The sequence below is a fragment of the Panthera leo genome, chromosome C1 (genome assembly GCF_018350215.1).
Source record: "Panthera leo isolate Ple1 chromosome C1, P.leo_Ple1_pat1.1, whole genome shotgun sequence".
Lineage (NCBI taxonomy): Eukaryota > Metazoa > Chordata > Mammalia > Carnivora > Felidae > Panthera > Panthera leo.
The window spans coordinates 198,826,826-198,847,438 of NC_056686.1; the positions used below are offsets into that span (position 1 = coordinate 198,826,826).

At 39.7% G+C, this 20,613-nt stretch overlaps 1 protein-coding gene across 12 annotated transcripts in view; it reads right to left on the reverse strand.

Moving 5' to 3' along the window:
* Positions 1-20,613, reverse strand: part of FN1 (fibronectin 1) — a 69,467-nt gene that overhangs the window by 22,529 nt on the left and 26,325 nt on the right. For 6 of the 12 annotated variants that reach the window (XM_042950067.1, XM_042950062.1, XM_042950060.1 and 3 more), the window contains exons 18-29: positions 19,550-19,744; positions 18,487-18,759; positions 16,899-17,165; positions 11,750-11,844; positions 9,924-10,092; positions 9,295-9,381; positions 7,853-8,044; positions 6,262-6,534; positions 4,956-5,138; positions 2,736-2,825; positions 1,179-1,448; positions 66-182 (exon numbers count right to left, since the gene is read on the reverse strand). In XM_042950067.1, the coding sequence (XP_042806001.1) occupies positions 66-182; positions 1,179-1,448; positions 2,736-2,825; positions 4,956-5,138; positions 6,262-6,534; positions 7,853-8,044; positions 9,295-9,381; positions 9,924-10,092; positions 11,750-11,844; positions 16,899-17,165; positions 18,487-18,759; positions 19,550-19,744 (2,211 nt within the window). The remainder of the gene's footprint in view (positions 1-65; positions 183-1,178; positions 1,449-2,735; positions 2,826-4,955; positions 5,139-6,261; positions 6,535-7,852; positions 8,045-9,294; positions 9,382-9,923; positions 10,093-11,749; positions 11,845-16,898; positions 17,166-18,486; positions 18,760-19,549; positions 19,745-20,613) is intronic. The other 6 variants (XM_042950069.1, XM_042950066.1, XM_042950065.1 and 3 more) reach the window with 1 other exon arrangement.

The following is a 20,613-nucleotide window of genomic DNA, read 5'->3' on the forward strand; positions in this document are numbered from 1 at the left end:
GGCGTTCAGGTTACCCACAACACAATCCGACTTGATCGGAATGAAACAGCGTCTTCCTAACGCACCTGTTTCTCCATAGGTGATCCTGTAATATCTCACTGTGACAGCGGGAGCATCCCAGCTTATCAGGAGGCTGGTGGGGGTGGCGGCGATGACTTCCAGGTCCCTCGGAACATCAGAAACTAGAAAAACATGGGAAAGTTGCCACATCTATAACTTTCAAACAATGCCCAGATTCACTCTTCGCTCATTTTTCAAGTCAGCGCCTTTATAATTCTCCCATATAATAATGTAAATACTATGCAAGATTAGTAGAATTAAAAATTATGAACAATTCACGGTTAAGGGGTTAAAAAGGCAATTCAAATTGTGATGAAATCATTATTACAAATTTATCATAGTGCTTTTTTCTTCAACTTTTTATTTTGAAAAATTGTAAAACAACAGAGAAGTCACAAAAATAATATACTGAACACCTATATCCCCTTCTCACAGGCATTTGCTAATTGGTAACATCTGCCACATTTGCTTGTCTCTGTCTTTCTGTTAGTCCACTTGAGACTGAGGTACAGATATCATCATGCTACTTCTCCCCCAAATACTTCAGTATCCATCTCCTAAAAATAATGACACTATTACATTAAAATAATTGTGTTTTTAAAGGAACTTTGAAACAGGGACTTTCTTAATATTTTGAATAAAACTTTAGGTATTGGAAACATATAAATATCTAAATTCAGTGAGAAATTTTTTGCAATAAAAAAATGATCTTCGGGGCACCTGGGTGGCTCAGTCAGTTAAGCATCCAACTTCAGCTCAGGTCACGATCTCACGGTTTGTGGATTCGAGCCCCGCATCAGGCTCTGTGCTGACAGCTCAGAGCCTGGAGCCTATTTCGGATTCTATGACTCCCTCTCTCTCTGCCCTTACCCAACTTGTGCTCACGCTCTCTATCTCTCTCAAAAAATAAAAACTAAGATGTTCATTAAAAAATGATCTTTGATACAGTCTAAGAAGGAGATTTTCTCCACATACACTCTCACTTCTCTCTCCATGTCTCATAACCACAATCTATTTTTAAGAGACAATGACTCAGACAACACAAAGCTGTTTCGCAGAAGACAACCCCTGCACAGGAAAGTCCTCGGAGTTTCTTTGCAGACCAGAAAACAAGTTACCTGTTGCCTGTTGGCCAATCAAGGGAGGACTTTCCTCTCTGCCATTAAGAGCAACGATGCTGACCACATATTCTGTGCCCGGAATGAGATTGGTGAGGGTGATGGAATTCCGAGACGGGGGCACCCGATCTTCCCGAGGTCTTCCACCAGTGTGCTCAGGGTGATGGCGAATCCGGTAGCCAGTGATGGTGGCTCGAGGAGCAATCCAATGGACGGTGAAAGAGTGGGCAGTGATATCAGAAAAGTCTATGCCAGTTGGGGAATCGAGACCTGTGTTTCCCACCCAGGGGAGAAAGGTGGGGATGGGGAAAGACACCACCAGTTTAGAAGGTGAGGAAGAATGCAGGGAAGGTAACACACAGCCTTCTGTCTGTCCTTTCTCATTAACACAACATATTGCCATAAACCTCAAGTTATGAAGCACTGATTCTAAGCCACACACAAATTTCGAAATCCTAAACTGACTCAGTTCCAAATGGCTAACTCAAGCTCTTTTTTCTTTTGCTAAATAATCCAAGTTATGTATGTGTGTTGTTATTCTAGGCTTCTGCATCACTCTTAAAGATGGTTGTTTAAGATATCCTGGGAATTATTTTCAAATGCTTCAGTGTTCAAGTATTCCACGTTTCTATCCTGTGTCTCTCAAAATAAGGCAAGTTATGCCCACTCTCAAGCTTTTGGCTCTCAAGGAAGTTTTCTATACTCAAAGGGAACTGATAGGTCAATGGAGTGATAATAATGCCAAACATAAAGCTCTCAAAAACTAAAACAAGACATCATCCTGGACAAATTACAATGCAGGTAAATCCTCATGAATTGAAAATTTAGTGTACCATGGAAAAAGTAATCAGAATTTAGAGTTTATCTCAAATTCAAGTCACTTAATCTCTCTGGGACTACCAGAAAATTTTTATTTTAGTACTAATAATTACTTATTCTATTCAATAACATATTCAAACCAAATTGAGATGTCACAACTTTTTTGGGGAAGCAAGTGGATTATAATACATAAGTTAATGGATACATCACATTGCAGTTTCTTAAAAGGAATAATTAATAGAAGCTCTCATATTTAAGGACTTTAATGTAATATTATGGGATTCAAATCAACTTCTTTACATTATGCATGCATATTTCATCAAGCAGATAAAAAAGATAAACTTGTTGGCTTAGCAAAGGAGGGAAAAGACTTCCATGACAAGGACAGTGTTGGGTCAGCCTTAGAGCTACCTAATGAAAAGGAATGTTCGCTATCTCTAAATAAATAGGGATTATATTATTCTTGGGTGATTTTTTACAAGGACAGATAACAAAGTTCCTGGACTATTTTGAGTCCTCTCTGGAAGCAGAGAGTATAATCTTAGTGACTGGAAATCAGGATAATACTTGAAGAAGTATCATTTAATTTTTAAGACCGGTGATCAAAAAGGAATGACAAGGTTATAGCACCACTACCATCACAAGAATGGAGATGTAGTTTTAGAAGCAGTATTCTACTTTACTATTAAAATTGGTAGGTGAGAGCTATTTGATAAGCATACTGCCAACATGACTCACCTGTTTTCTGTCTTCCTCTAAGAGGTGTGCTCTCGTGTTGTTCGTAAACACTGGAGACACTGACCAAATATTCGGTGCCAGGCAGGAGATCTGAAGAGGCAAGTGGCACTTACTTTTAAATTGTGCTCAAAAGCATGAAAAAGCAAAGCACCCTTAGGACTATTTCAACTGATAAAATACAAAAAGGTTCAGTCCTATAACTGACTTATACTGACATGACTATTGCTACCTGGAGATGGGCTGTAACAAGGTGATAAGGAAAGGTCACCTCACCCTGTGACATCTCTAAGCTCTGCCCTCAGTTCCACTTCTGAGAGTGATTCAGCCGTCTGCAATAAGATGGTCGCTGCCATGTAATATTATCTCTGTCATCCACTTAATATGGTATCTATTGAAGGCATATAGTAATAATGACCGTGGCACTGTGGATTATCATTTACTCCTCACCAACAACCCCAGGAAGTAGTTTGCTACAATTGACAGTGGACTTATGGCCATACAGTAAACTACAAATATTTAAAGTATACAGTTTTGACAGGTTGTGGTGTATGTAGGAACTTATGAAAACATCACCACATTCATAACAACGAAAGTACCCATTTCCCCCAAAAGTTTGGTTTATAACCATCCCCATTTTACACAGGAGAAAACTGAGGTGCAGAAAAGTCATCTTCTTTGGTGTACTTACCCTAGATCATATAGGATTTGACCCAGACCAAGACCAGTGGTCTTAATAATTAACCTTTACTGGAAAAGAGTCCTATTCCATGAGGAAAGTGATTGGTTCCACCATATTGAAGGAAGAACAGACTACTTAAAAAATTACATACACATTCCTGAGTATCCTCTACTCTTAATTTTGAGGTCCCCAGAAAGGTACAGAGTAGGGTTTCTAACCTTTGAATTCCTACTCAGTAGACCTCATTCCCCTCTACACCATCTCCTCTTCAGCCTTTGTACAGAGGCCGCAAGGTTTGGGAAAGCACCAGACTAAAGAGCTGGATACTTGGACTCTACTTCCCTTATTCCTGCTTGCCCAGGGGCAATTGACTTAGCCACTAGAGACCTCGGTTGCTTCATCTGTAAAATTGGGTAATAATGGCTTCTCTGGGGGGGCAGCGGGGGGGATGGCTACCTTGCAATCTAGAGCAGGATCTAAAATAAGATCTTAGAATGTGTGATGAACATGTGACCAGTCAGTGGGGCAGACAGTGGTCCTGAAGCAGGAGCTGTGTAATGAGCAATGCTGTAACTACTGACTCCAGAGTAATCTAGAACAGAAACAATAGCCCTGTTGATAGGCAGAACTAAGGATGTTCTCACCCTCAGCCATGAAATGAGAAGCCAAGACTATAGTCATGTTGAGCTAGCTGCCTTTCATTTTCTAAAATGTGTCTGCAACATAGAGGATATTTTCAGACCGTCATTTGGTAATATACCTAAATGTGAGCTCTTTCTTTCCTTACGTAGAAACCTATGCTATTCTCATGTGCTTATTTTACTATTATGGTGAAAATAATAAGAAGCAACATTTACAGGAAAAACAGCACCGTGTTGCAGCTTCCTTCTATTTTCTTTAATAAACAATGTCTATTTCAAAAAGGTAGGATCCAGAAAGACACATAAATGGTTGCTGTTTATTTGAATGTTAGCTGTTTTCTGGGTCCTCAGCCTTCAGAGAAATCCTGCCAAAAGATTCTTTCTGAAGTACCAATTACACTTCTGGCTCTTTCTTCAAAACAGCATCATCCCGATCTATCCTGGTAACATGTCACTGTTTCTGTGTTTTCAGAAGCTGGAGATTACCCACTGGCAATTTTTTTTTTTTTTTAATGAGAATAAAACAGATATGGTGACACTATTTTCAATCCTTATTGTTTCTCTCTCTGAACATCTAAATTTAGTCCTCTATTTTCTCTTGACATTCATTTATTTGTATGTGCTTATTTGGAAGCAGAATTTATTTGAAGTCTTCGAACTTCGCTGCTGGTGCTTTTCTACTGTGATCTTTAAAAAGTTGTGGATCTCAAAGATACATACATTAAAATAGTGACAAACGTGACATCTTTCAAAGTGTACAGAGTCACACATCACATTTGGGGTTTTGTTTGTAGTTTTGCTGTAGCTGTCTTGATCTTAGTTGCTCCTCCCTGAGAACCCGGAATTCTCTCCTCGTGCTCTAGCTTAGCATTTATGGAACAGATACAGTTGACTGCTTACTTGTTAAGACCACTGCGTTGTCTGAAGGAGAGATGGACAACTCCGCAACATCTTCCTCATTCTTGACAGGGGAGTAGCGCACCAGGAGGTTGGTCAATTCAATGGACGGAGGTGGGGCCCAGGTGACACGCATAGTGTCTGGACCGATATTGGTGAATCGCAGGTCAGTGGGAGGAGGCACAGCTGGTTTCAAATAAGAAGGAAGACGGAGTCAATGTCACTTTTAAAATGAAAGGTAACAAAAATTAGCTGGAAAGGTAAAACCAATAGTTCATGCATTAAGGAAATGAGTCAGAATCATGCAAACAGTCTAATCTAAATCTGATCTAAATCATAGTGAACTACTGTTAAAAATAAAACACTACACACAGTACTGTTAGGCCTCTTTAACCTTTCTGCCATCAGTACATTTCAAAGAATACTTTTCATCTACTTTCAAACATGTTGATTGTAAGTACATTATTAACACCAGTGACAGTTATTTTATCCCAGGCTGAAGAGGCTGAAGTTGCCACACAGCAAAGAGAAACACAGCGGTACTTTTCAAACACATGCACACAGACGAAAAGACAAGAGGTCCTACATTTCCCCTGATGTGAGATGACTACAGCTACCGGCATCGCTACGATCCCACTCCGTGAGTTCTACCTACGAGTGCAAAGGGTTCATGCAGATTGGTTCTCAGCATGTTTCTTACCATGCAGGGCAGAGAACCTTCGGAATGTTGCATGCTTGGCCCCAGACTGGTTAAAGAGGAGTTTCTTTACCTAGCCATGGCAATGCAATCCACAGTGCCCCAAAGTTTCTTTTTCTCCTATGTCAAGACAACCCCCTTCCAACCCGCCCTAAATTTGACTGGGTTTTTAAGTCCACTGCAAAGAGGGAACATGGTAGGGTTTATCAAGGAGTCGAAAGAAGAGCATAACGGCACATTCTATAAGTACCTCTCTCATAAACTGGTGCTCATTATCCGAGTTGGTATTCATGTGAGATACTTTGTAAAAACTCCAAGTCTGCAAATTCATTTAACCTTTGCCATTTTGTGTTCAACAGATCAGATCTCGTTAGCTTTCTACACATTTGTGGCTTAAATGAAAGTGTCTTTAAGACCACTTGCATATGCCTGCATCCAATCAGTGTAGCATATACATTCAATTCCTTCGCCCCGGGCCTCAACCCACCCTCTCTTTCTTAATCATTGGCAAATCGCTGGCTTTTCCCACGAAACATCCATATTTAACCAGAGTGACTGGTGGCAGCATGCAACACCGTCCACGTCTCAAACACAGAAGTTTTCAAAATTCACCCGTTTGCTGTGTCAGTGTAGTAGGGGCACTCTCTCCGCCATTAATGAGAGTGATAACGCTGATGTCATAGTCAATGCCCGGCTCCAGCCCTGTCACTGTGTAGTATCCTACTGAGGAGTCCACAAAATCTTCAAAAATAGGGATACCTTCTCCTGCCGCAACTACTGTGATGCGGTACCCAATAATGGTGGAAGAGTTTAGCGGGGTCCACCTCAGGCCGATGCTTGAATCGGTTATATCAACAAAGCTTAGGTCAGTGAGTTGGGGCACCTCTATTGAGTTACAAAGCAAAGAGGGGCAAAAGGAAAATAGAGGCAAAAAAGAGGAAAAAATAAAGCAGTGTACATCAGGTTACCAGTGGTAATAATTGATGGAATGTTAAAGCAATGATGGTAATATGCAATCTTTTCCAAATTTTCTGAAGAGACATCCTAATCATCATGAATAGTTTGCTTTCCTGGGAGAATAAGACAGGTTACAATATTCTTTGGGATTTTCTTGCATTTTAGAAGTGTCTCTAAATAGTAGAGTTTGAACCTCTCAGATTCCTAAAAATCATAGGCCTATTTAGGAGGTCAAAACCATTTTTAGAACCTAGACATGATATCTGTAGTAAGTATCAACAATGCTGTTTTTTTTTTTTTTTTTTTTTTTAAATCCAAACTGTTTTAGTAGGAAAATAGAGCTTGCATGAAGAAGCTTAAAAAAAAAACATCGGTGGGTTTTTCTTTCTTTTCCCATACAAAAATTCATGACAACATTATGGCCATAATGCTGATGCAGTATCATTGTATGGTGTGAAATGTGCCATTCAAAAGCACATTCAGGTGGAAGACAGACTTGAGTCCAATACTATTGCCAATATCTTGTTTAATTCATAATCAAAGTTATTTAATTAGCATTAGTAAAAGCATTCTACCAAACAGGGCAAAGGAGAACACCGCCTGTCCAATGCTTTCATTCGGTCACAATCCAATTTGGGGCAAATAAAAAACCTATCCCTAGATAGGTCTTTTCAGTGTTGTCTTTCAATCCACCAGAAAGAACACCCGAAGGTATGGCCTTTCTTTTTTTCTTCAGTTTTATGAAGGAAGGATTTGAAACTGCAAGACGAAGAATTGGACGTGTCAACCAAGTGCTAAGCCAATGCTCACATGTGGAGATAGGTACGATTGTACAGACAGCTGTTGAAAATGGATATGGACTGTAAAATCAGGGACAGATGTACCGATGGGATGCATTTACCATATTACTTTTAGCCTGTCAGTACAGAGGACAGACACATGACACTGTTTTAGTAATATTTCCACGTGAGCTGACAGTACAGAGTGAAGGCCATGGTTGCCACTCCATTACATACCCATCGCAACAAACAGCATCCCAGTGAAGCACAGAAAGTAAAGCGGTGTTAACAGCAAAAGCATTTGTCCAAATAGTTGCTTTGACTTCATGGTTTGGGAGAGTGTGGTTGGGAGGTCAGAATTAAATCCCAAATGTATCTGACACACTCAGCCATCTGGGGATTAAGATATCAGTCCCCACTCTCATCGAATCTGCCACTCTTAGGATAACTGCTTATTGTTCCATTACCTGGGATGATGGTATCAGAGATAGGGGCACTTTCCTTGTCATCTTTGACGGTGTAAACACTGACATTGTACTCCAAGCCAGGACTCAGGTTTTCAAAAGTGCAGGAACTCTGATCTGCATGGACCACTTCTTCCAAAGAATATCCCTGTTGGCCATTTGTAGGGGTGGTGGTAATTCTATAACCAGTAATGTCTAGAGAGGACAGAAAGGAGGAAGTTACTGCACAGAGCATTTGTGACCCAGGCTGAATCAAAGTAGACCCCAATGATGGACCCACAGAAGGGAATGGGGAAAGGACCCAGCATTTATTGAGGACTCTCCTGTTATTCAGTGCTACAACAACCCTTTGAGGCAGGTATTAATATCCTCCGTTTAAAGAAAATCTTGGAATGGGGGAGTGATTACCATAGGCTGTCTGACTCCTAATCCAGGTTCCTTTTACCACTCACTATACCCTGCTTTGCCTTAACAGATCATCTTCAGGACAGATGAGGAATCCTCCATTTTACCTGCTTAGTCTGGAATGGTTCTCAACCCTAAGCATATTCCCCAATGTGGGCTCTCCTAATTTACAAGGTCTGAACCTATGGGATTTACAGGAAGGGAATAAGGAAAGGAGACAAAGTGAAAAACAAAAGTGGCTATACTTATATTGTATACAAAAAATGCTCACTGTGGAAGATGTAAGGAATCATAGAAACTGGGCAGTAAGAGTGTTGAGGGGGAAGAGAGAGACATTCAAATTAAAACAGTGATAATTAGAGATCCACAGGGACCAGACTAAATGAGAAAATATGTTTAAGTTAAACTTACTAAAGGGTGAGGAACAGGCTAGACACGAAAATGGTGTCTAGACAAGAAAGTCCAAGTGGATGGAAATAAAGGTTTAGGTCATTACATTTGCTAGTGACCATCCAGACAGGCAGCCTAGACCATCCACGAAGACTAAATGTTAATGATCTGGTTTCAAACAAGCATACGACTTGCCAGCTTAAAGTTTCAAACTGGAGGTCATTTCTGTCTTTCATCACCTTTAGAGTTTTGTGGTGCCTCTCATGACAAAATATTTGTAAAACTTCATTGAATAGTATACTTAGACTCTCTAACAATAGACAAAAGGAAATTTCTGCAGTATGATTTCAGCCTTTTTTTTTTTCTGGCAATTTTGAGCGCCACTGAGCAATAGGTACCATCCAGAATGGTTTCTGTCAGCCCTCATGATTCCCTACAGCTTGATAAGGGTCTGCCTTGTTCACTTTCCTGTTTTCTAAAGACACATGCAGTGAAACACTCTACATGTCACTCTGTGATGTATGCTCACGTACTATATTTTTTATGGAAAGCTGGGTACTTATAATGTTGACCCTTTCTCTCAAAGTTTCCAACACCTTTGTCCTGTGACAGTACCACACAGACTTGCCCTTGATACATCCCAGGCTTACCTGGAGTGGTGCTCCTCTCCCAGGACACTGTAAGCACACCGGTGTCGGGGTTTGCCTCCAGGTGCAGGTTTGTGGGTGGAGACAATGCTATGCAGAAAAAAGTTTAAGTTACAAGTTAAAGCTAACACCAAGCACTTGACCTGTGGAATGTTTCTTGCTGCCCTTTCCTTCTCTCCCTCCCTTCCTTTCCCTTCCCTCCCCTCCCCTTCCCTTCCTTCTTTCCTCTTTCTTTTTTCTCTCTCCTCTGTCTCCCCCTCCCTCCTTCCATCCCTTCTTTTTAAGAATCAGTAAAAACATAATAGAAGCTATACTATGAAACCATGGTGGACAGCAATTCTCTGAGACCATTTTTTTTACAATTAACAATTTTGAAATACTATTGACATTCTTTCTGTCTTTCCAGTTCATAAATATTTTTGACATTAGAAAGAACAGTTCTGATGCCATGGAATATATGACAAGAGTTGAACTTGCTGCTCCAAATTTAGAAATAGCTAATAAGATAAGGAGACATGGGATCTTCCTCTTACACCGTCATCAGAAGCAAAAAGTAAGACTGATATCAGTTATTTTTACAAGTTGGAACAGTTTTAAAAGCTAAAAGAAAAGAGGCAAAGGACTCCTCTTACGTGTCACAACTTTCTTTACAATCGGTGTATCTCTCTCCTGCCCATCTCTCAGGACCGAGATGGTGTAAATGTATTCCACGCCTGGAGTCAGGCCAGACACGACGATGCTTCCTGACTCTGAAGTCACTTCTCGTGGTGCTTCCCCTCCCTGGCTTGGTCGTACACCCAGCTAGAAGAAGGAAAGCAAAATAAACACCAAGGGCAAATATTTCCAGAGCTAGGTTACTGCCAAGAGGTTTTGGTCATGCTTTGTATAATGTGAGCTTCTATGCACACTGCATGCTGTGCTTTTATTAGGGAATGAGTTGGCGCCTGCCTTTCGCTCTATTAGATTCTTCAACTGGAAGCTCCCTGGACTGGGGGCGCAAGGTGGGAGAGGTATCTTCCCAAACTGCATTACATTGGCTTGTAATGGAAGTCTCTGGAGAAATGTCATTACATAAGGTTTTGCTTGATAAATAATCTCCTGATATAAACCAGAAGTACACAGAGGCTTGAGGCAACATGGCAGTTCATTTCTATTTTCTTTTTTTTCTTTTTATTATTTATTTATTTATTTATTTATTTAGTTTTTTGAGAGAGAGAGAGAGCAAGCGGGGAAGGGGCAGAGAGATAGGGAGACACAGAATCTGAAACAGGCTCCAGGCTCTGAGCTGTCGGCACAGAGCCTGACACGTGGCTCGAACATATGGCTGGTGAGATCATGGCGTGAGCCGAAGTCAGATGCCTAACCGACTGAGCCACCCAGGTGCCCCTCTATTTTCTTTTTTGCTGGAAGAAATCCTCTAGCACTTTTTTTAATGAGTTATGAACATTCAATGTAAAGGTTAGTAGAGCCTTTAACATTTTGTACTTCAGAAACATTTCTTTTGAAGAAGTATGTTCATAGCTTAAACTGCAGGACAGTATATTACAAAAGAAGAATTAAAATAAATGTGCCCATAATTTTCAATTTTTTAATATTTTATTTCAAAACCTAGGCAATACCGTATCATCAAACAGTGTTCTACTCTAGAGACGTCCTTTGTAGGTTACAAGGCTTCTGAAAGTCAGAATGACACGATTAAGGAGAATTTGAAAGGTAATCTTCAAAAACCGTTTCTCTATATTTAAGTAGCATAATCATCAATATGGCTATTTGCATATTTCAAAAAAGAAGTGACCTTTGGTGTATTTTTTTAAACAAGCTGTCATTGGGATTTAGTCTTGATTTCCAATTATAATAAATATTTCTCTCCCTATACTCTAAATGCCAAAGAAAGGAATTCTTTTAAACATATTCATTTGTATTCATCACTTTCCTAATATCATTACTTTAAAGAACATGAATCCAGATATCTACAGGGTAGACCTTAATCTTAACTTCTATTAAGAAATTCACCCAAGGGGCTTTGAACAAGTTGAGATGAAATGATTGGATGAAAATGTGATTTTTAAGTGACTCTGACTTTAATTGGTCTCTCTAAATGGGTTTTTGTGAACTTGTTGACACCCATTTAGAACAACACAACAAATGGCGTTTCCTTATATATTTTAAAATGCAGTCCCCTGGGGGAAAGGATGGAGAAAATCAGATAACAACAACAGTTCCATACTAATGTTTTATCCTTTTGTGAAGCACTTCCACAGCCTCAGTCCATCCTTCCAGAAATCCAGTGAGGCCACAGTAATGTTATACCTGGACAATGCGGTCAGAGAGGCACAGACAGAAGCAGCGAATAAAACCCAGGTCTCCTGACTCCCAAACATCCTGTTTCTACCACATTCAGAAACATAAGGCCACTTCAGGGCTGTCTCACAAGAGGTTAGGGATATCTGCAATTTACCTTAAAACCAATCCTTGGAGCAGGTGTCCACGTGATCACAATGGTGGTCTCAGTGACCTCTGTGTTGTAAGGTGGAACAGAGCCGAGAGGCTGCCCTGTGAAATAGAATCAATGCATGTGTTCAATGTGCTGGAATCACAGACTATTGCACAGAATGCATGTAGCAATTTTTTTGTTTTTGTTTTGTTTTTGTTTTTTCAGAGAAAGAGAGAGCAAGAGTGGGGAGAGGGGCAGAGAGAGAGAGAGAACCTCAAGCAGGCTCCACACCCAGCACAGACCCCAACGCAGGTTCAATCCCACAACCCTGGGATCGTGACCCGAACCGAATTCGAGTCATCTGCTCAACCGACTGAGCCACCCAAGCACCCCAGTAACAATTACTTTTATGGAGAACCTCTGTTTACTCAGCTAGTGGATCCTGAATGTAACACCCTCACTGGGTGAGAATTTGGAGTAGGTCAGCGCTTCTCAGTCTTTTCTGTGCCACACAAGTTGTCTGACACCTGGCTAAAATGCAGGTTCTGACTCTGTAGGACCAACATGGGGCTAGAAGTTTGCATTTCTGGAATGCTGATGCTGAGTCCATGCATCGTACTTGAGTGACAAAGAGCTAAGTGGCAAAGAAGACACTTTCAAGTCCTTGCAGTCTATGATTTGTGTCTTTTCATCAAGTTTGGGATTTGAATTTTAGGACAATTAATTTCCCTGGAGAATCCCATTTGAAATATGAAACTGACCACAAATTGATTATCATTCTGCTTTTTAAATCATTAATTTGAGAACAATAGTTAAATTACAGATGAGATCTGAAAATAGCCTTAAGTTGAATTATTCCATAATTATGGTCAATTATTTTTGGTTGCAATAAGAAATGCCACATGAAAGTTAAACAAAATCTGCCATTAAAGACACACTTAAAAATTCTAAAGGTTCCTTAAATATGTGATTACCCATTTAGGATAATCAGACTGAAAAAATTTAGTAATCTGCCACTGAAATTAAGAATTATAACAAAAGTTAATTTTGCATCTCCTAACATCCTAACCTCACTGTTATTTCTCTTAATAAAAATATTACTTTAAAAAGAAAAAAACAGAAAAGAGGAGTGCCTGCGTGGCTCAGTTGGTTAAGCGACTGACTCTTGATTTCGGCTCTGGTTATGATCTCATCGTTTGTGAGATCAAGCCCTGGACTGGGCACTGCACTGAGTGTGGAGCCTGCTTGGAATTCTCTCTCTCCCTCTCTCTCTGCCCCTCCCCCCCTCACATGCACACTCTCTCTTTCTCTCTCCCAAAATAAATAAACAGTAAACAAATTTAAAAACAAGAAGAGAAAGGATGAAAGAGTATGTGTACACAAACTTAAGATAGACATTTTCGGGGTACCTGGGTGGCTCAGTTGGTTAAGCGTTTGACTCTTGGTTTTGGCTCAGGTCATGATCTCACGACCTGAGTCATGAGATCAACTCATGAGTTCGATGAGTTCACAACTTCATGAGTTCACAAGTTCGAACCCCACATTGAGCTCTGTGCCAACAGCACAGAGCCTGCTTGGGATTCTCTCTCTTGCTCTCTCTCTGCCCCTCCCCACCTCGCACTGTCTCTGTCTGTAAATAAATAAATAAATAAATAAACTTAAAAAAAAAAAAGATAGACATTTTCAACAGTCCTATGAATCTTACTACAGAATTAGAATCTCTAAAATATAATCGGCTGAACAACTAAACCTTGTAATAAGGAAATGAGCATTTCAATAACTGGCTGCTATGGGAAAGGTGAGGTCTCAAAAGCCAAGACATTTGAACAGGGCAAGTGTCAAATTCAAGGGTTTCAAGTGTGTTGCCAGCTCGGATCACGTGTTTGGTGTCTTCATAATTCCTTCTTTTTTATGTACCAACCAAATTCTGTGCCCACTGGGGGAAACAACTATTAAATGCATTTATGCTAAATTGTGAATGGCTGGTGAGACAGTCATCCCCCAGAGGCACACACATGGAAATTAAAAGTCTCAAGACCCCACTCACTACTCAGCGCCATTCATCTTCCCTGTGATCACATGGGAATTCAGGCACCATTGCAATTCTTCCTTCCCCCCACTCCCCAGTATGGACTTTAATGTGTGATTTTAAAAACTGTTTTGAAAATACTGTGTGGGGGAAAAATAAAATATGTGTGTGGGCTACTTTGTAATTACTTACTCTAATGGCCAAATTGAAGTTCTACTGGTTTAGTGAGCTTTTTCCTAACTATGTTATTATTTCAAGGGTGTTTTGGGGGGAACCAGGATGGGTAATCCATGGTGCCTTCCCAGAGTCTCTGAAATCATACACCACTTGGCTGCTGCTGACTTTGACAAAATGCCGTGGCCAGCCCTGAGTGACCATGTTAATGGCCACCAAAAAAAAAAAAAAAAAATTCAGAAAGCAAGCAGCTTCTTGTACTGAACATCTGTGAAAGCCACAACTTTTTCACAAATTACATTCTTTTCAACTGTCTTGGGCTTCAAGACTGGGTGTTTTCTACTGCTTGAGCCAGCCAGCTAGAATCTTCCTAAGTTTAAGATGATGCTCTCTGCCTGGGAAGACCATTACAGGAAAGTCTCCAAACCACAAACCCACAAACTGATGTCAAACAAAGGATGTGACTGTAGTATGAATTATGGGTTCTGGCAGGTCATACATGAAGAATAGCCTAGCTGTTAAAGAAATAAAATTTGCCCTATTTATAAAGGAATAAGCTGTATTTTCCCCAGAAACAGCCCCCCACCCCCACCCTCACATTTGCTTTTAAGAATTTGGCACAAGTTGTAAAATCCAGAAAAGTTCTTCCCAGAATTAAGCTTCGTAAGACAGTAAAAAGCTACAGAAACTTACAGCAATTTCAAAAATATGCAAGCCCTACTGATGTTTATAGCCTCAGAGAGTTCTCCAAGTTCAAATGAAGTTGTGGAACTCCCTACTTAAGTAGGTTTATTTAAATTGAAGCTTGGTTGAACTGTTTTCGTTCTCATTCTTCCCTCAATCATCTATTCAGTGAATATTTTTTGAAAGCGTACTGTGTGCAAGGCACTATGTTAACCTTTATCTAATAAAATTAGTTTTGACTATCAGTACTTCCCTTAACTCAAATATAATTTTATTTTATATAAATATACTGTGCAGAGAATAAAAATAACATGTCCAATATATCAAAGTCTCCAAATAGTCTACACTGACCTGCCATACTCTACTTAATTACTGTTAGTACCAGTGAAAATGGTTTTTCTTTCGTGGGCACTCAGTCCAACAAAAGAAACTACACAAAATATGTATCATGTTAAGGAGTGAAAAAGTAAAAATGATAATTTGTAGAATCATATGTGGTCAGAAAAAGGCTAAATCTACTGAAATCTCCATTCTAATTCATAAAGGGCATCTGTAAGAAATAGATATTTACAAGAAATATAAAACACTGGTTTCGTATTAATGGATTCTAGAGTATCTTAGTAACATGTAACATAAAATAGCAAAATTTAAAGGTTAACTTACAAATAAAAAGACTTCACTTGCTTACAATTAGTAGTTACTTAAGAAAAAGACTCCACTAACAAAAATCATACACCAAATTTAAATGGAATTAAATTTTTGGTAAATTATGAATTCCTACAGGAAAATGAATTTTCTTTGGGAAGTAAATTCCATAGTTATTTACAACTAAACTTATATTCACTTTTTGAATGCTTATTAACGTCTGTATTTTTAAAAGCTTTTAGAAAAATGTAAACTAGTTGATAGTTGTAATATATGTCAAAAAGTGTTACGTGCTTCTGTAACTGAAAAGGTCGATTTAAAAATAACCAATAAAGCTAGAAATTAGGGGTCTCGTAATTCTTTGTAATATAAATGAGAATGTTTTTAATAGAAATCAGTTTATGAATATAGGTCTTTATTGTGATGTAGATACATAGGAGATTTAAGGCCACTTCCTATAAAAAAAGGTTGAATAAAAAAGGATAGATGTGACCAAAAATTGTCAGTATTTTCTCTCTTATTAAGAACTCTTGAAGTGGAACTTCAAGAGTAATTTAAGAAAGATAAAAGGAAAATAAAAGTTACTCTGTTCCTCAGAAATACTTTGATCTGCTGCAGTCTCATAAAGAAATAATTTCCTGGGGCACCTGGGTGGCTCAGCTGGTTAAGCATCGACTCAACTCAGGTCATGATCTCATGGCTCATGAGTTTGAGCCCCACATTGGGCTCTGTGCTGATAGCTCAGAGCCTGAAGCCTGGTTCGGATTCTGTGTCTCCCTCTCTCTCTGCCCCTCCCCTGTTCGTGCTCTGTCTCTGTCTCTCAAAAATAAGTAAACATTACAAAAATTAAAAAAAAAAAAAGAAAAATCATTTCCTTATCTTCTTGGTCTGTTGGTTTCCATTCAGTTGGTAAATGTTTTTATTCTACATTTACTGCTATCATTCAACACCCAGAGTATTAGGATGTAGACATAGGTGCTGTTTCCTTGCCTTAACTAGGATTTGGTAAATTCATTTAATACAATAGCATTCAATTTTCAAATAACTAGGTGCTTTAAACTGTGTTACTCAAAGTGGTCCCAGAGGAAAGAAGAAGCTTGGCAACATTTGTATTTTAACATGCTGCTACCTTCATCAAGAAAATCTTGCTTCGAAAAATAATCAACTGAACTGAATGGTGTGTTTCATGATTTATATTATGGCACAAGCTCCTTATTGTCCAATAAGAAACAATTCATGGTTCAAATAGCTGCTCCATGACCACATTTTGAGTAGCACTGGTTTAAATCTTCCTTTTTTTTGTTTTTTTAAGTTTATTTATTTGTTTTGAGAGAGAGAGAGAGAGAGAGAGAGAGCAGAGTAGGGGGAGGGGCAGAGAGGGAAAGAGAGGGAGAGAGAATCCCAAGCAGACTCCTCACTGTCAGTGCAGAGTCCGATGTGGGGCTCAAACCCACGAATTGTGAGATCATGACCTGAGCAGAAACCAAGAGTTGGAAGCTCAACCGACTGAACCACCTAGGCGCCCCTTATACTAGGGTTTTTTAAGTTAACTTTTTAAAAGTGGGATGAAGAACAGGGAATGTAAATAAAGGTAAAAGAACCTATGACATCACTAAGAAAAGAGGGTAAACTTTGGCTTACGGGTGGTAAAGACTCCAGTGGCTTTGGGGCTCTGTTGGTTGCCTTTGACAGCCATGAGGGTTGCAGTATACTCAGAGGCAGGCTGCAGATTCCTCAGTGGGTACTGGGAGGCAGAGGGCCCTATGTTGTACTGCTTGGGCTGGCCTCCCCGGGTCAGGGCCACGGTCAGTCGGTACCCGGCTATGCGGGCCCGAGGTGGAGTCCAGGTCACTATGACAGTGGAGTCCGTTTCGTTGGTAAATCGGAGGTTAGTGGGAGCATCCAATTCTAGAAAGAAAAGATGAAACACATCAAGAAATATTTGAACCTTGGTAATGCTCATACTGAAACTTAAAAGCCCAGCTGAATTTTCTAAAGATTTCTCAAGGTTGAAACTAAGCAAAAGTCAAAACCTTGGAAATGTTGAGCCATTAAGAAATGGAGTGCTACACAGAACTTTGCAAAACTGTGTCAGTCATGAGAAATTGCTGCTTTTTTTTTTCTTTTTTTGCTTGACTTTGATCCTGAGGAAGGTCTAATTTTCCATCCTGACTTTTCCATCACCCTCTGAAATTGTACTAACATTATAGAGATAGCATTAAAAATACAAAAACGAAAACACTTGTGAAGGCTACAATTAGACTCTGCTCTGAGCCAAACAGGTTAAGAAATGAGAGACAAGCCCACTAAAATGAGGGCAAGACATAACCTCTACAAGGAACAGAAACAGTATTCTCTGCATTTATTGAATGACTAGTCCTTTGCTAGAGAAATAAAAGTAATTTTCCCATGATTCCTATCAGGTAATAATTATAACATATACATCAGAATCATGGTAAGACACTGGTGAGTGTGCACTATCAGAAAGAATCACACACATCGTGAGTTTCCTTGAGTATGATTACTAGCGGTTTCCCTGCAGTAATTTAAAATGCTTTTCAGATGAAGGGAATGCTTTGGAGATAGTCAAGGATAATCACTGAAAGAATGGGACATAGAGTCAAAATGCCATTACGTCTTTGTAGATCTAGCTCCATCACTTCCTAGCTCTGGAACTTTACAAATTGCAGAAATTTTTATGAGCTTCAATTCCTTCATGAATCCAATGAGGATAATAAGACCTTCCTCATTAGATCCAAAAGAGTATTAAATATAAGGACAACGCTTGTAAAGAACTGAGCAGAGGACCTGGCACTTAATAAGCAATGTTTCAAGCAATCACTATTCGTAAGTAATTCTCTCATAGAAGGGTTAAGAGCATACATTTCAAGTTTGACGGAGACAAATGTAGTTATAAAAAATATACTCAGGTTTGTAATCCATGTGTCTGTTAGCAAAGAAAATTAGGTTCTCTGAAGTTGTCCTCTCTCAGTGCCATTACGTGGGTGCATGAATTTGGGGCACGGGTTACCATTTAGCATGACGGAGCGGGTCTCAGTTTTGCTTTCAGGTGTGATGTGCTTTACGTCCACTCTGCATTTCCTTACCCACTGGGTATTTCCCTATTTCTAACCATAAACCTAGGAGTAAATGGTTTGCTGCACATGCACCCCAGATTGGGAATGAGGGTGGAGGATTCGGGGTGGAGATGGAGGAGAGCAGAACATACTGGTCGTCTGTTCTGCCGTCAGAGGCTTGCTCTCCCTCCCTTGGTTCACAGCGAAGACTTTGAAGTGATAGGTGACCCCGGGGGACAATCCGGTGACCTCCGCAAAGGTGTTCCTGCTAATGGGCAGCCTCTGTCCATGCTCCCCAGGCAAGTTGACGGGGATCACGTCCACGCGGTAGCCCGTCACGGGGCTCTCAGGGGGTGTCCACATGATGGTGATCTTGACGTCAGTCACTTCCACAAACTGCAGGTCCTTGGGAGGGGGAACTTTATCTAACAGACAAGAGCCAACTGGTCAGTCACAATTCCTACTGAAGACTATTGTTTTTTGTTTTTTTTTTAAAGCCAATTTCCTAGATGTATATAAGGAAATTATATACAGGGACTCTCATTCCAAACTAATGCCAAATTTTGTCTCTTAACTAGAAAATATGAATTTTTTCTTATATTTTCATGGTTCTGACATACTGCTTACATAGAACATTTGAAGTTTTTATCTAAAATATGTAGGTTAACCGAAGAGTTTCCAACATATTAAGTGTCCTATCAAGTAGTTTAAAATAAACATGCAAAAAATACAGTACAATACAATGCAATACAATAATACAATAATAAAATAAAATAAACCCTTATTGTGACAACAGAAAAAAATGTGGTTTGTATTTTACTGAACCATTTTATAGTATTTCAAAGGAACAGAGAAAGTGAGCCTAAGTTTCTAGAGAAAAATGTGAAGACACTAAGGTGTCAGTTTTTATTCGGGAAGGCCAATAGCCAGCTTTGATAAGTCAGTTAATAGTGTGGACATTTCAGTCATATTTCTTAAGTTTAGGGATAAACTAATCTATAAGATCACTTGCATGGAAGAAATGTTGACAGAGACGAAGCAACCCTCCCACAGAAACAACTATTCTTTCGTCTAACATTTCTGGTCCTCCCTAGCAGGCTAAGGAAATGAACACAGTCCAAGGATAGTTTTATTTCTCCAACAAAAGAGCAGTTAGTCGTGTTTCCTCGTTAAGCCCTAAGAGATACAATGCCATAAGAAGTGACTTTAAGTTACCTGAACGCGGGACACCTGTGGTTTCTTGCTGGATGAAAACAGGAGTACTTTCTTGATTTTCTTCCACAGCATAGATCGTGATGTTATACTGAACTCCAGGTTGCAAGTCACTGAGGGTGACGGAGTTGGCGGTTTCAGGAAGGTTAAGTTCTGTGCTACTACCTTCTACTGATGGCGAGTACACTATTCTGTATCCTGCAGATTCAAGGGGGAAACGTTAGCCACACTGTTTTATGAAACAGAGGTTTCGTAAGTCGTAAATCTCTTATCAGAAAAACCCTTAGCATCTTGCTTGATTAGTTAAGAACCAGTGATGTTGCCACTTCTCATAAGGACTATTCAGTACAAAGGTAAAATAAGAGCAGCCGTGCAAACCTTTTTAAATAATAAATATCATCCTTGAAGACCTAATATCCTTAATAAATGTCTATTAGAGATGCCACGAGGTGAAAATACTCATGTTAAAATGATTTCTTCTCTTTGAGCTCTGAGCACTGAAAGCAATTAGTGAACTACCTTGAGCGCAGATTGTCTAGCACTGTCTCTTTCAGAAACTTTAGAGGCAGCTGAGCCACTTAATGAGCTAAGAAGGCAACTGAGCTACCTCTTTAAGAATAAGTCTTAGAATGAGGTTTTCAGAAAAATTAACCCTCTTTGGCCTCAGAAATGCCTGGTTAAATAAGTCCATGAGCTGGCTTTAGAAATTGTGTGTGTTGGGGAGCCTGGGTGGCTCAGTCGGTTGAGCGTCCGACTTCAGCCTGGGTCATGATCTCGCAGCTGACGAGTTCGAGCCCCGTGTCGGGCTCTGTGCTGACAGCTTAGAGCCTAGAGCCTGCTTCAGATTCTGTGCCTTCCTCTCTCTCTGCCTCTCCCCCACTCATGCTCTGTCTCTCTCTGTCTCAAAAATAAAGATAAACATTAAAAAAAATTTAAGAAATTGTGTGTGTGTGTGTGTGTGTGTGTGTCTGTGTGTATGGGGGTCAATAAAATGGATATGATGGGAAATGATCTGTAAGAAAATTGAGCTGTAAGCCTTGATGATAATCACATTCTGAATTACTATT